At 54.3% G+C, this 15227-nt stretch overlaps 1 protein-coding gene across 5 annotated transcripts; it reads left to right on the forward strand.

The window, feature by feature from the left end:
* Window positions 1-393: 393 nt before the first annotated feature.
* WNK4 (WNK lysine deficient protein kinase 4) lies at window positions 394-15011 on the forward strand. 5 transcript variants are annotated; one of them, XM_010981807.3, is made up of 19 exons: window positions 394-1117; window positions 2574-2746; window positions 3754-3974; window positions 4293-4450; window positions 4942-5030; window positions 5114-5330; window positions 6807-7071; window positions 7300-7421; window positions 7651-7709; window positions 7808-7925; window positions 8196-8312; window positions 11884-12021; window positions 12590-12644; window positions 12748-13331; window positions 13411-13471; window positions 13579-13987; window positions 14076-14275; window positions 14440-14537; window positions 14645-15011. In XM_010981807.3, the coding sequence occupies exons 1-19, from the start codon at window positions 503-505 to the stop codon at window positions 14645-14647; spliced, it is 3702 nt and encodes a 1233-aa protein (XP_010980109.3). In that variant the 5' UTR covers window positions 394-502; the 3' UTR covers window positions 14648-15011. The 5 variants fall into 5 exon arrangements, with proteins under 5 accessions (XP_010980109.3, XP_064351812.1, XP_064351814.1 ...); XM_064495742.1 differs by having other exon boundaries at window positions 865-1117; window positions 12751-13331; XM_064495744.1 differs by having other exon boundaries at window positions 865-1117; window positions 14440-14495; window positions 14645-14727.
* Window positions 15012-15227: the final 216 nt, after the last annotated feature.

A 15227-nucleotide genomic window follows, 5' to 3' on the forward strand; every position in this document is an offset into this window, starting at 1 on the left:
GGTGGCGCTACCTTATCTGGGGCGTGCAGGCTGGTGGTAGCCTCCTCCTCACCACCCCCCTTTCTGGAGCCAAGGAGCCACGGTCACGTTTCATCTCCCTGCCCTAGTACCGCGACCCCCCCAAACAGGTTTGCGCACTATTAATGCGGGAGGACACCCCGCCGCCCTGCACCCAGCCCTGGCCTGGGAACGAGACTGAGGGCGGGTGCTCCCGGAGGCCAGGGAGAGGAGGATCAGCGGCCGGGGGCGGGGCGGTGGCCGAGGTGAGGGTCTACGCGCGCGCGGGTCTCCACAGCTCTGGCGGCTCCGAGGGGGCGGCCTTGCAGGGTAAGGGCCGGTGTTCGGCCGGGGGCGGGGCGGGGGCGGGGCTGTAGGGCAGGCAAGCCCGGAGCTGGGGCCCCAGTAGCTCAGTCCGATCGCTGCGCACCCAGCTAGTCCGCCAGTCAGGCCGCCTCCTTTCCAGCCACCCGGCTTACCGCCCTGTGACGCCCAGCCTTTTCTCATGCTGGCACCCCCGGCTCCAGAGACTGCCGTCCCCATGTCCCAGGCGGAGGCCGACCTGGCCCTGCGGCCCCCGCCGCCTCCCGCCGCCGCGGGGCCGCCCCGCCTCGGGCCCCCTCCTCGCCGGGCGCGCCGCTTCTCCGGGAAGGCTGAGCCCCGGCCGCGCTCTTCCCGCCTCAGCCGCCGCAGCTCAGTCGACTTGGGACTGCTGAGCTCTTGGTCTCAGCCAGCCTCACCCGTTCCGGAGCCCCCTGATCCTCCAGACTCGGCTGGTTCCGGCCCCGTGAGGAGCCCACCACCTAGCTCTGAAGAGCCCCCTGAGGGCACGTGGACTGGGGGAGCCCCGGCGAGGGCTGCAGATGTCGCGCGTCCGGAGCTCGCCGGCTCGGCAGGAGGCTTGGGGTCCCGGGAACCACCGAGGATCCCCGAAGCGGCGGCCCGGGAGCGGCGGCGAGAGCAGGAGGAAAAGGAGGACATGGAGACCCAGGCTGTGGCAACGTCCCCGGACGGCCGATACCTCAAGTTTGACATCGAGATTGGACGTGGCTCGTTCAAGACGGTGTATCGAGGGCTGGACACCGACACCACAGTGGAGGTGGCCTGGTGTGAGCTGCAGGTGCGGCTGGGTGCCCCCTCGGTGACACCACGGGATGGGACCCTTTGGAGGTCTTGGGATGGGAGACCCAGGGGAAAGCAGCAAGGGGGAATGTATTTTTCCAGTCAAACGTCCGGCCACTTGTCACCCGTGCTGATGATTCATGGACCTGGCTGATTCCGGGCAGTAGAAGGAGATCCTGAGGCAGGTGGTGTATAGTGGCTCCCCTATGGATTTAGACATTCTCACTTTATGGTCTCCATACTCAACAATGAGAAGTGGAAAGTAGAGTAGGAAATTGGGTAGGAAGCCAGTTCAGACCTGAGGAGGGGCTGGCCCCACCACTTTCCTGCAGTGGTTACCCGCTGTCTTTTCCTCTCCCTTTCCTGAGTCCTGAGACCCTCAGTGTGACCCTGGTCCTCCTACTCCCTCACCCTGGGTCTTTGCAGATTAGGAGGCTGGAATGACGGAGGCCAGGAGCTGAGGCAGGGTCCTCTCCACTTCCAGAAGTTTTAGGGCTGTTGTAGCAGGATGAAGCCCTCCAAGGCCCCTTCTGGAGCGGTCATACTTCTGGACTTCTCCACAGCTGGGGGAGGGGGACACAAGGAGCTACAGAGCTGGTATGAGCCCAGTCCTGCTCCTCATCCCATTGCCTACCTGGGCTCTCCCTTCCCAGATCCAAAGGTGCTGAACTCCATGGGCTGTAGGGGTCTGTTGGTCTGAAGGACCTTCGTGCTGTGCGGGGTTTAAGTCTGGGCTAGCAGCTTTGGATTCAGACTCCGGGACAGAGCCTGGGGGGAGGGTCCTCCCCTCCAGCCCTGGCACTGGGCTCACCCCTTACGCCTGCCAGTGCCGCGCCCCAGGCTCCAGGCCAGGCAAGGAGAGGCAGCCAAACTGAGGGGGTGGGGGTGGAGAAGGGAGATTGGGGGGGGAGGTTGGAAGACAGCCATGGGGCAGGGGGTGGGCTCCTGGCGCCTGGTCCTGGATCTTTTCTGTCTTTTTCTTTGCTTCCCTCTGCAGCCCTCCTGCCTCCTGTCTGGATCTAGCAGTTCCTAGTTTCTGGGGCCAATGCCCTTGCCGGCCCCAATTCTCTGCCTGCCATCCGCCTGCTGCCTGCCTGCTGCCTGCCCGCTGCCAGCCCCCGGGTGTCCCCTCCCGCCTCATGGCCGGCCTGGGCGGCTACAAAGGAGCTATTGAGCTCAGGGCTCCCGGACCGGGCTGCATAAAAGCGCTTGTGTCCAGCGGGGGGTCCAGGGGGCGGCCCCAGTTCCATGGTGGGCGTGTCCTTGGAGCAGCCCAAAGGGGCGCACCGGGAATTTGGAGTCTACAAAGGACTGGCGAATGATCCCACCCATCCACCCAATTCGTTGACTCCTACCCTTGCCTCTCCCCCTAGCCCCGCCTCATGTGCCCCCATCCCCCACACCGTGGGGCTCCTGGGCCTGATGTGACCGTGACCCCATCTCATACCCCACAGACTCGGAAACTGTCCCGAGCTGAGCGGCAGCGATTCTCGGAGGAGGTGGAGATGCTCAAGGGGCTGCAACACCCCAATATCGTCCGCTTCTACGACTCGTGGAAGTCGGTGCTGAGGGGCCAGGTTTGCATAGTCCTGGTCACCGAACTCATGACCTCGGGCACGCTTAAGACGTGAGCTCTGCACCTGGTGGCAGCTGGTGGGAGGGCTGGTGGTGGGAGGTCCCCATAGCTTCTGGAGGAGCCCCAGTCTGCTCAAACTTTACACTCAGGTCCAAAACCGGGCTATCTCTCATCCACCCCTCCTGTGTCCCTGCCTTGGTGAAGGGCAGCATCCACCCAGCACTCCAGACAAAACTTGGGCATCTCGCCTGATGCCTTCTCTCTCTCCACTCCGTGCATCCCCCTTCCCTCATCAGTCTGTCTCCAAGACTTTCCTTATAGTTATCTCCTCATCCGGCTTTCACTGCTCCCTCCATCCACCACCCCCCTCACTGGTCTGGAACACTGCAGCTGCCCTGTAAAGAACCTTCTTCCACTCTACCTCTCTCTCTTCAAGCTTTCCTATCTTCCTGCGGCCTGCGGGAATCTGACCTTATCACTCCTCTCCTTAAAAACCCCTTCAAGTTTTCCCACCGCCCTCGGGATAAAGTCCACACTCTCTAAGGACTGCTCACAAAGTCCTTATGAATGTAGTAGTCCCCAGCCTACATTCCAGACAAATCGAATTCCCAGCACCTCCTCTCACCCGATCCTGTCTCTTGCTGTCTCCGTGTCTTTGAGCACGGGTGTCCTTTCTGCCTGGAAAGACTCCATCCCTTCTTCGTTTCACCCCTGAACTCCTACTCATCCTTCAAGGCGCAAGATAAAAGTTATTTCCTCTGTGAAGCCCTCCCCCACGCCGGGGGCAGTTAATCATCCCTTCCGGCGCCTCCACAGCACCTAGGAGGCGGCCCTATCTGAATTTACCGCTCGGCCCCCGTTTTGTAACTTCCTGTCTACCTACTACTCCCCTTGACTGAGTTTCTGCCTGGAGGCCGACACGGATCTAGGCCAGGAGGTGCTGGGCGAAGATGCGTAGGCGGGGAGTGGGCGAGCCACCGGGGACTTACCAGTGGGGGGCTCCCTCCTTGGCCTATATGTGCCCCACCCCAACACTCTAGATGTGTGCCCTCCGCCAGATACCTGAGGCGGTTCCGCGAGATGAAGCCGCGAGTCCTTCAGCGCTGGAGCCGCCAAATCCTTCGGGGGCTCCATTTCCTACACTCTCGGGTACCTCCCATCCTGCACCGGGATCTCAAGTGCGACAACGTCTTTATCACGGGCCCTACCGGCTCCGTTAAGATCGGGGACCTGGGCCTGGCCACACTCAAGCGCGCCTCCTTTGCCAAGAGCGTCATCGGTGCGTCCCTCCAAGAGGGTCCTTGCCATTCCTACCTCCCCACGTCAGGAGAGAGCCTGGGGGCCCCTCTCCCCAGCTTCAAGATCCACCGAGTTAGAAGACCACGGGGAAGATGGGAAGACCAATGGCATTCCCTCTTCCCCGCACCCACCACACACACAGACACACAGACACACAAAAAAACGTGGAAGGATCTGACACTTGCATTTCAGAACTTGCGGGGTTGCCCCGGGGCTGCCTAGCCGGTGGGACACTCAAGGGGAGGGACGTAGCCAGAAGAGAGCCTCTGCAGCCTGACGCCTGCTGTGGATCCCACAGGGACCCCGGAGTTCATGGCTCCAGAGATGTACGAGGAAAAGTACGATGAGGCCGTGGACGTGTACGCGTTTGGCATGTGTATGCTGGAGATGGCGACCTCCGAGTATCCTTACTCCGAGTGCCAGAATGCTGCACAAATCTACCGCAAGGTCACTTCGGTGAGAGCGGGCAGGGAGGAGAGGGAATTACAGGTCCCCTTCCAGGTTCCTGCCCCAGCCACCCCGCTATAAAGGCCCGTTCCCTAATGAAAACAGGCTAGACATAAAGATGCCCTCGTGAGCACTGAAGGATATTGGATGAACACGCAGCCCCTCTAGTACAAGCTATTTAGAATAATGACGTGTGTAGCGCTCCCTAGAGTTTACAAACGATTTCACATCCAATCTCATCGAATCCTTCCAGCTGCCCCGCGGGGTGAGCATGGCAAATGTTCTACACTGCGTTTTACAAATGAGAAAACTGGCTCAGCAGGAGACTTGTTCAAGGTCACGCTGTCGATACGTGGGGGGCCTGGGATTTGAAATCAAATCTAGTAGCAATCGCGGTGCTTTTGCGACTGCTGCCGGGCTGCCTCGGGCGTGGGTGGGGGTGGGGGTGGGGGCTGGTGTCCAGCATAGAGCGGGAGGCCTCAAGCAACCCTATTCCCCAGGGTACAAAGCCGAACAGTTTCTACAAGGTGAAGATGCCCGAGGTGAAGGAGATCATTGAAGGCTGCATCCGCACGGATAAGAACGAGAGGTGGGTTGAGCGGGCAGGATGGTGGTGGTTTAGGGGAGGGCCGGGCGGTGGTGGGGCTTAGCTCACTGTGGCGCCGTCCTCAGGTTCACCATCCAGGACCTTCTGGCTCACGCCTTCTTCCGCGAGGAGCGCGGCGTCCACGTGGAGCTGGCGGAGGAGGACGACGGAGAGAAGCCCGACCTCAAGCTCTGGCTGCGCATGGAGGACGCGCGGCGAGGGGGACGCCCACGGGACAACCAGGCCATTGAATTCCTGTTCCAACTGGGCCGGGATGCGGCTGAGGAGGTTGCGCAGGAGATGGTGAGCCGAGGACAGAGTGCCCTTCGGCTGGGCATGTGAGGGGTGTGTGGGTGTCGACTGGAGAGGCCAGTGCCACGAGGGTGGGGTGCCTGGGTGGTGGGAGGGGGGCCCAACCCGACCCACTCGCAGCCTTCCTGCAAGTCTCTCCCTGCCACTCCCGCCTTAACGCACCCGCACGCACACCCAGTATTCTCCAAGGTTGAAGATTTCCTTTTCCAGAATGCTGATCCGATTTTTCTGAAATCCCCTTCTCTCCGGCTTACCTATTTTCCCCTTTTTCATCCCCCTCCCTGCCTCTTGTCTTTTTCTCGGTCTTCCTTAACGCTCAGAACCATCCATTTCAGGAAGCTGATCCCCTCTAGAGTCAAAATTAAATGGTTCTTTCCATTTCTTCAGGTCCTCTGTTACAGGATCTGTCACCATCTGTCTTGTTTTATACCAGGATACAGTCTTGACTGTCTTCTCTTCGAGACTGTAAAGTCCTTTAGGGCAGAGACTGTGTGCATTGATTTTTCTACCCCTGACAGTGCTGAGTGCATCGTGGGAGCTCGTTAATCACCCACATCTGTACACAGCTTAGAGCCCTTTCAGATGCATTTGATGGTTTTACCTACACTGCATGCGTGATTTTATCCCAATTTATTGATGAGGAAATGAAAGCTCAGAGAGGTTGAGTATCTTGTACAAACAAACTCCCAAGCAAGTAAGCAGCAGAACTGACTTGGGTTGTTCAGATTTTAGGTCAGATCATCGTACCCCACCTCCTTTACATGCCCAGCAAAGCGTGTTATTGGAATGAATAAGGAGATGATGAACAGCAGCTGGTGGACCAGGAGAGGCATATAGCGGAGGTAGAAGGTGCAGTCAGGGCTGGTTTAGGAAGGCCTGAGGTGGGAAGAGAAAGGGTATGGAATTCTTGATTTAAAAAATGGCAGTTGAAAGGGTGGGAATCATCTGTTGGTGGATCTGGGTCAAGACCCTGAGAATGTGTTTGAAATGTGGCATAAGAGCTTTCATAGAGCATAGCTCAAACCTGACCTGAGATCAGATTCATTACATACAGGAGTTCTTGACCTTGACACCACTGACATCTTTGTTTGGGGAGACTGTGCTGTGCATTGTAGGATTTAAGAATCCCAGACTTCTATTCTCTAGACCCCAGTAGTACCTACCTCTCAGTTGTGACGGCTAAAAATGTTTCCAGATATTCCCAAATGTCCCCTCCACCCCCAAGAGCAATCTACTTACTGTATAACCAAGAACTGGTCACTTACTTTACTTATTTCTAAATGGGGCTGATAAGACCTACCTCAGAAGGTTGCTGGGAGGATTTAATGATGATAATGTAAAGTGTTGCCAGTTAATGGACACAGTGGGTAATCAATAAATGTTGGTTCCTTTTCTCCCATATCCTGATGGGTCTTTGTTGGGAAGAAATCTCAGCTCAAACTGTTTTTCTCAACCTCTCAACTCCAGGTGGCCCTGGGCTTAGTGTGTGAAGCTGATTACCAGCCAGTGGCCCGTGCAGTGCGTGAACGTGTTGCTGCCATCCAGCGAAAGCGTGAGAAGCTGCGCAAAGCTAAGGAGTTGGAGGCTCTCCCCCCAGTGCCAGGACCCCCACCAGCAGCTGTCCCCATGACTCCTGGTCCCTCTAGTGTCTTCCCCCCTGAGCCTGAGGAGCCAGAGGCAGACCAGCACCAGCCCTTCCTCTTCCGCCATGCCAGCTACTCATCTACCACCTGTAAGTCAACTCTGACCTCAGGACCCAGGTCTCAGAACTCCTGGCCTCTGCCCTCTACCCAGAAGTTCAACCTGCCTTCTCACTAACCCTGCCTTTCACATCTAGCCATGACTTCTTCTAGGAAATAACTCTCCCACAGCTCCAGGACCCTTCTTGCTCAGGCAGCTTCTCTCCTCTGCCACCAAACCCCCTTATTTCCCCTTTTTTGATCTCTCCCTCCCCAACCAGCGGATTGCGAGACTGATGGCTACCTCAGCTCCTCCGGCTTCCTGGATGCCTCAGACCCTGCCCTTCAGGCCCCCAGGGGGGTGCCATCCAGCCCTGCTGAGTCCCATCTCTGCCTGTCCTCGGTGAGAGGGGGTCACATGGGGGGGCTTCCAGCCATTACAAGCTTATGACCCATCTCCCTTCCTGTAAAACCCAACCAACCCCACAACCTGGCTCTGTGTCCTTGGGAATCTACTGCTCTTGTCCTCATCTCCATTAATTCCCATTGCCTTGTACCCCAGCGCCCTTGACACCATCTCCCTGCATCCCAGTTACCTTCCCTTGACCTTGTGAACCCATATCCTATTTCAGGCTTTTTCCCTGTCCATTCCATGTTCTGGTCCTGGAAATGACTTTTCCCCTGGAGACAGGTAAATTCTGATATGATTTGGGGTGTTAGTGTGAGGCATATGGAGCTCTGGGGTCCCAGTGTCCACTCTGACACTCCTATATCCTTTCCCTCTTTCAGCTATGCCTCAGATGCAGCATCAGGCCTTAGTGATGTGGGAGAAGGGATGGGACGGATGAGGAGACCCCCAGGGAGAAATCTCCGGCGCAGACCCCGATCCCGGCTTCGGGTCACTAGTGTAAGAAAGGGGCAAGAGTTGGGGAATAACCTACAGGGCCTGGAGGGAACTGTCTAGGGGATGGGGAGGTCAGCCAGAAAAAAATGAGAACCAGTGTGTTACTAGTACCCAAGAGGCAGCCAGTCATGTTTTTATTACTAGACTTTGGGAGTGGAATCTGCTTCTCTTCAGTTCCAATCTGGCCACTGTCACTTGGTTAGAGTGGAGTTAGGACATGTGATGAAGACAGAGAGCTTGACCTCCTCCCCTCTGCTGACTTTGACCCTGAAGGTCTCAGACCAGAATGACAGAGTGGTTGAGTGCCAGCTACAGACACACAACAGCAAGATGGTGACCTTCCGATTTGATCTGGATGGGGACAGCCCGGAAGAGATTGCAGCTGCCATGGTGAGGGGGAGAGAGACGAAGATGGAGTCTTTCGGTCTGGGACAAAAGTCTCCCTCCTGATGTCCCCTGGTGCTGAACTCCCACCCCTATTCAACTCCCACCCCATAGCAAGGGTTTTAAAGCTGGTTGGCATGCAGCACAGAGACACTGAAGACATCTTAACCCTTGTTTGGGGGCAGATTTCTGTTTTTTTCAGTGAGATTTGGATCCTTAGCTGGAGAAATTTGAGACTAACAGGGCATATACAAATGCTACAGTGAAGGCATGCTAGACATGTGATTCTGTAAGTAAAGGATGGGCTGGGGGCAGCAGGGGGAAGAGGTAGGATTTATGCAAGGTCTTGACAGATGGCTAAGAATGGCAGTGGAAAGGGCATGTCTAGAGGAGGTACAGCAGAGCAAAGGCATGGAAATAGGGAGTGACTTGAAATACGGGGCTGGGAGGGCTTCATGAGGAGACCTTTGTCACTGGAATTAAGGGTTCCTATAGGAGAGCTGTGGAAGTGAGGTTGGGCGCGTAGGTGGGCCCAGATCATAGACAGTCTTAAGGGGTAGAGTGTAACATGGCGAGAACAGGTTTTAAGACAGTTCTGCTGTGGGAAGTGGGAGAGGGTTGGGGGTTGGGGATCCAGTTGGCAGGTGGACACAAGAAGCCAGATGTGGTCCGAGGAGAGAATGGATTATGGGGAAGAGAGGAAGAAAAGGGGTGAATCTGAGGGCTATTTGGGGAAAATAAATTACTCTATAATCCAGTAGTTCATTGACATATTACAATGTACATAGTGATGCTTAATAAATATTTGCTGAGTGGATATGATCAGGAGTGAGGGAGAGGGAATATCAAAGCCAACTTGTAGCTTGGAGGAACTAATGGGAATAGGCCATCAAAGGAGAGAGGAAGTTAGCAAATGAAAGTAGGGATTTCTTTTTTTTTAGGGATCATGATGAGCTTGAATGACAGAGGGGCAGGTAATATAAGATCTTTCAGAGGGGCAGGATGTTGGTCAGGCAGGGCTAGAGAGAGCGGTGGATCTAGGAGTCTCAGCAGAGCTGAGCATGAGAGGAGATGGCCCTGCACAGCCAGAGGCATAGAGGTGTGTCTTAGTGTTTACCCCCAGTTCTGGAATGGAGGGGCAGGGATGGGTCCTTCAAGGACAGAGATGGAGCCCAAGAGAGGTAGGAGGAGCTCCTGGAGATGTCAGTAAAAACTGAGTAAGGAGATTGTTTCAAGGAAGTGGCAGAGGGTGAAGCCTGAGGCAAGACCACACTGGTTTTTGTCAGGAGGAGGTCTTTGTAGGGGACCAGTTTCAGTGGAGTTGGGGCGGTGGATGCCAGCCTCTGGAGTGAAGGAGGGAAGGGAATGGGAGAAACGTCAGATTTGAGGAACTCTCTCTAAAGCTCCTCCTCTGTCATGTCATTCAGCTTGTATCTGGGACAAAGACAAGACATCACTTGGCATGCAGGCTCATCATCTTCTGTCAAGCCACTCAACCCTTCAAGAATCTTTCCTCCAGCCACACTGGTTTCTGAATGGTTCTCTGAAGAGGCTTGGGTGCCTTTCAGCTTCTGCCTCCATCTCCTCAGGGGTCTCTCGCCCTGGAGCTTTCTCTACTGGGCTTTCAAGCCCCACTTAGATCTCACCCTGCCCCCTGAACCCAGGGTCCATTGCCCTCTTTCCTCTCCTCACCAGTCCACCCTCCACTCCTCTACTTAGATCTGCTCTTGTCGCTTTGGGCCCCCAAATCTTTCGCGGCTACCTGTGGTTACAGAGTAAGATCCAGATTCTGGAGCTTGGCCTTTAATATTCCCAGCACTGTCAGCTATACTCCAGGCTTCACTGTCTTGTGATGGCGCCACGCCCTTTTCTGCTTCAGAACAGCGTGGAACAGAGGAAAGGGCAGGCGTTCACATGAGACCTGAGTTCAAGCTTCAGCTCTGTTATTTATTTATTAATTTGGCAAACTTGGGAAAGTTTCTTAACCTCTCTGAACCTCATCGGTAAAATTAAGGCGGTAATACTTATTTACAAAGAAGTTCTGATGTAATATGTAATTTATGAGAGGTGATACAGTATGTCTGAGAAGTGAAATGATGAGGTAAGTATGGGAAGTGTCCACACATGGTAGGTCCTCCATAAAGGGTTGCATTTCTTACTCATCCTTCAAAGCTCAGCTCTGGAGCCATGCCAGCTTTTCCCGGTCCCCTGAGGTGGTATGGATAGCTTTTTCCTTGGAACAGCATTTTCAAAGACATATAACATAAAAAGTACCATCTTAACTGTTTTTAAGTGTATAGTTCAGTAATGTTAAGTATATTTACACTGTTGAGCAACAGATCTCTAGAACCTTTTTATCTTGCAAATCTGAACCTTTATACACATTAAATGGCAGCTCTTCCCTTCCCCCTCCTGGAGTAGCATTTTTATCTCAATCATAAATGCCTTACCTACCATGGGCTGACTGGCAGTCTATTGAGTTATGTACACGTGTCTCTTCCACTAGATTTTCAGCGTCTTCAGGACCAGGACCTTGTTTCATGCTTGCCTGTATTCCTCACAGAACCTCGCACAATGCCTGGCACATAGCATGTGCTCAATAAGTGTTCGTGGAACTGAATGTGACATTTATCATTTATTGCCTTATTTCTACTTTGTGGGGCTGTGTGTTTATATGGATCCATGTGGTGTATTTTATAAACCCTGTCAGTGCAGGAATTGTGTCAAGAAGCGTGTGAGGCGACCGTGGAAAGAACTCAGGCTTTGGCTTTAGACAGATCTGGGTGCAAATCCTGCAGTCTTAGGCAGACTGAACTTAACCTCGTTGAACATTGGCTATCTTACCTGTAAAGTGGGGGTGTTTGGATGGACCTGGAGATTGTCATACTAAGTGAAGTAAACCAGAAAGAGAAAGAAAAATACTGTATGATATCATTTATATGTGGAATCTTAAAAAAATGACACAAATGAACTTATTTACAAAACAGAAAGAGTCACAGACATGGAAAACAAACTTAAGGTTACCAGGGGGTAAGAGGATGGGGAGGGATAAATTGGGGAGTTCAGGATTTGCAGATACTAACTACTATATATAAAATAGATAAACAACAAGGTCCTACTGTATAGCACAGGGAACTATATTCAATACATTGTAATAACCTATAATGAAAAAGAATATGAAAAGGAATATATATATATATGTATAACTGAATCACTATGCTATATACCAGAAATTAACACAATATTGTAAATTGCCTATATTTCAATTAAAATGAAATAAAATGGAAGTGTTACTTTAGACCCCAGAAAGCTGGTTGCTGGTGTTAAATGTGATAAGAATGTAAAGATCTGGTATATACACGCATGCTGTGATTATTAGCCTCTTTCCTCGAAGCTGTGTTTCTCCTTACACCACACAATGCCTGGCACACAAGAGGTACTTATAAGAATAGTTGTTTCAAGTTGGAGGTGAGCAGAAGTAGTGAGATAAAGGGTTGGTTTTTAAAGACTGGGGCAGGGAGAGAGGGATGAGTGAAATAACTGAGCCCTCCCTCCCCTTCCCACTGACTCTCGCCAGGTGTATAACGAGTTCATTCTGCCCTCGGAGCGAGCTGGATTCTTGAGCCGGATTCGGGAGATTATCCAGCGAGTGGAGACTCTGTTGAAGAGAGATACTGGCCCTGTGGAGGCTGCTGAAGACCCCCTGAGCCCCCAGGTCAGACCCCTCTGGGCACCTCCAGGGGGAAGAGGCTCTGTTCCAGGCTTCATTACTCTGCCCTCACCAGTCCCCTTGGATCTAACTTGTCTTCATCTCCGGGACCCCAAAATAATGGCTCTTCCCCTATTTGATAATCTGATGAAAGCCATGGACTCTTGCTCCAGAAATATGTATTCAATGCATACTTTTCTTTTAACTCATTATTTTGAAATAATTTCAGACTTACAGAGAGAAGTTGCAAGAATTTTGCAGAGAACTCCTAGATGCCCTGCCTAGATTTGCCAGTTGTGTTTTCCACATTAGCTTTACCACTCTCTCTTCCTCTCTCCCCCACCTATGTGTGTGCACATGGATTACTTTTTTCCCCCTGGGAACCATTTATGTAAATTGCAGGTGACACACCCCTTTACCACTAACAATTTCAGCAAATACACTTTTGAATCCCCAAAACTCATCCGTGGCGTCCTAGAGGTTCATGAGTCCTAGCTTAAGAACCCCAGTCTGAAACCTTCCATCTAAGACTCAGCTCTTCCCACTGTGACTGTGGCCCCTGTCTCTCTCTCAGGAGGAGCCAGCACCATTGCCTGCCCTCCCGGGCTCCCTCCCAGACCCATCCAGTGGTATGTACTGAGCTCTGTCCCTGCTCATCCCAACTCCTGGGGTTGCTCCTGGGAAGGGTATAGGGAATGGAGGACTGGAATCTCAACATCCCCTCCCTCCCAGCAGAGCTCCAGAGCAGCACCTCCCTGGAGCAGAGGAGCTGGGCAGCCTTCTCCACCTCCCCATCCTCTCCTGGAACCCCCTCATCTCCTGGAAACCCCTTTTCCCCTGGAACCCCTGTCTTCCCAAGTCCCATCTTCCCCATCACTTCTCCCCCATGTCATCCTAGCCCTTCCTCTTTCTCCCCAGTTTCTCCCGTCTCCTCAAGTCTCTCTCTACAGCCCCCCAGCTCTCCACTTGCATTCTCCCCCAGTGCATCCCAGTGTCCAATCCCATCCTCTCAGTTTCCACAGAGTTCTCTCCTCCCCACTTGTTCCCAGGTCACTCCTATTCCTCCTACCTTTCCTCCCTGCCCCTCAGCTCCTCCCCTCCCCTCCAGCACAGCAGCCCCTCTCCTCTCTCTGGCTAGTGCCTTCTCACTGGCTGTAATGACTGTGGCCCAGTCCCTGCTGTCCCCCTCCCCTGGGCTCCTTTCTCAGTCTCCTCCAGCTCCTCCTGGTCCCCTACCTAGCCTGCCTCCTCCAACTCCCCTTGCTCCTTGTGGCCAGGAGAGGCCTTCACCTCTGACAGCTGAGATGGAGAGTGAGGTGAGTAGCAAACCAAGAGGGATGATTAGAGGGGCTCCACTCTGGATTATTTATTTACTCATGAACCCACATTTTGTAGGCCTCCCCAAATGCTGGTCGGCCACTTCTGGGTGAAGCCAGACTGGCGCCCATCTCTGAAGGTGAGGCCTCTGACCACTGACGTTCCCCTGCCCATTATCCAGTCACTTTATATCCTGCCTCTGATTTCCCTCCCTTCTTCCATGACTCCCCACTTGTCTTGCTACAGAGGGAAAGCCCCAGCTTGTTGGGCGCTTCCAAGTGACTTCATCCAAGGAACCAGCTGAGCCTCTTCGCCTGCAACCAACATCCCCACCTCTCTCTGGTTCCCCGAAGCCTTCAACCCCTCCCCTGACCTCGGAGAGCTCAGACACAGAGGATAGTGCTGGAGGCGGGCCAGAGGCCAGAGAGGCTCTGGCTGAAAGTGACCGTGCAACCGAAGGCCTGGGGGCTGGAGCTGAAGAGGAAGGGGACGATGGGAAGGAATCCCGAGTAGGGGGCAGCCCTCCACCCCTGAGCCATCCCAGCCCAGTGTGGATGAACTACTCCTACAGCAGCCTGTGTCTGAGCAGTGAGGAATCAGAGAGCAGTGGGGACGATGAGGAATTCTGGGCTGAGCTGCAGAGTCTTCGGCAGAAGTGAGTCTGAGGAGGATGGAGGTCAGGAGGTGGGCCTGGGAGAGCCAAGTGTGTGGCAAGCCCTCTCATGCTCCTGGTGTGTCCTCAGGCACTTGTCAGAGGTGGAGGCACTACAGACACTACAGAAACAGGAAATCGAGGACTTGTACTGCCGGCTGGGGAAGCAGCCCCCGCCCGGTATCGTGGCCCCCGCTGCTATGCTGTCCAGCCGCCAGCGCCGCCTCTCCAAGGGCAGTTTCCCCACCTCCCGCCGCAACAGCCTGCAGCGCTCTGAGCCCCTGGGCCCTGGTGAGACAGCAGTCGCCCAGCTCTCATCTTTCCAGAGTGCCCTCCCTAGTGATGTGGCTTTTTTCCAGGCCCTGGGGGTCTGCCCCTTGGTTTGGGGGGATTAGCCCCTGCTCCCCACAGCCCCTTCCTTCAATCAGTGCTCTCCCTCCCCATCCTGCACCCAGGCATCATGCGAAGGAACTCCCTGAGTGGCAGCAGCACCGGCTCCCAGGAGCAGCGGGCAAGCAAGGGGGTGACATTCGCCGGGGATGTTGGCAGGATGGTGAGGGCGGGTCCAAGGGAGGGAGAGCCCAGGGAATGGTAACTGGCTGCAGCTACACCCTCCTCCCACCCTGGAGGTTTCTTCAGTGCTTTTTCTTCTCTCTCCAGTGAATTCCGAACAGAAGCCATGTGTCTCACCCACACCAGGGCCCACCATGGAGACTGTGCTCTAAGAATCTGCTGATCAACACAACTCTGCAAGGAAGACCTCAGCACTGAGGGAGGAGGAGGCCTACGGGGCATGGAGAGTGCTGCTCCATCGTAGGGAAGAGCCAAACATGTGGCTGTGTGTAACAGGTGTAAATTCTGCAGCCCACCATCCTCACCCCTGCCAACTCCCCAGCCGAGAGTCAACCACTAAGCAATCCCACCCGAGCCCAGATGCTTCTAGAGGACACACTCCCAGCTGGGCAGGAGGAAGGGGTGTTCTCACACCAGAATTAGTAGCAGTCAATAAAAATGCCGGAACCTTGAACCCAGTGAATTTGTATGTCGGGCCTCAGGAACTGGGAGCAAAGCCTTGTGGGTGAGTCAGGGGAGGATTTAGAAGGGACTCTCCCCTCTTACAATGGGAGGCAGGGGTGGAACCCAGCCTTCTGGCTTCCTGCCAACAGTTCAAGAGGAAACTGCAAGATCAGTGACCCACCTGGCCCCACCTCACGCGTCCACAAGCAGGCCCCAGTAGAAGTTA

Source organism: Camelus dromedarius, chromosome 16, assembly GCF_036321535.1.
Source record: "Camelus dromedarius isolate mCamDro1 chromosome 16, mCamDro1.pat, whole genome shotgun sequence".
Lineage (NCBI taxonomy): Eukaryota > Metazoa > Chordata > Mammalia > Artiodactyla > Camelidae > Camelus > Camelus dromedarius.

Coding starts and splice junctions, on each gene's coding strand:
- WNK4 (XM_010981807.3), top strand. CDS start 503: ATGCTGGCACCCCCGGCTCCAGAGACTGCCGTCCCCATGTCCCAGGCG. Junction 1,118..2,573: donor TGGCCTGGTGTGAGCTGCAG/GTGCGGCTGGGT, acceptor CATACCCCACAG/ACTCGGAAACTGTCCCGAGC. Junction 13,332..13,410: donor CAGCTGAGATGGAGAGTGAG/GTGAGTAGCAAA, acceptor CACATTTTGTAG/GCCTCCCCAAATGCTGGTCG.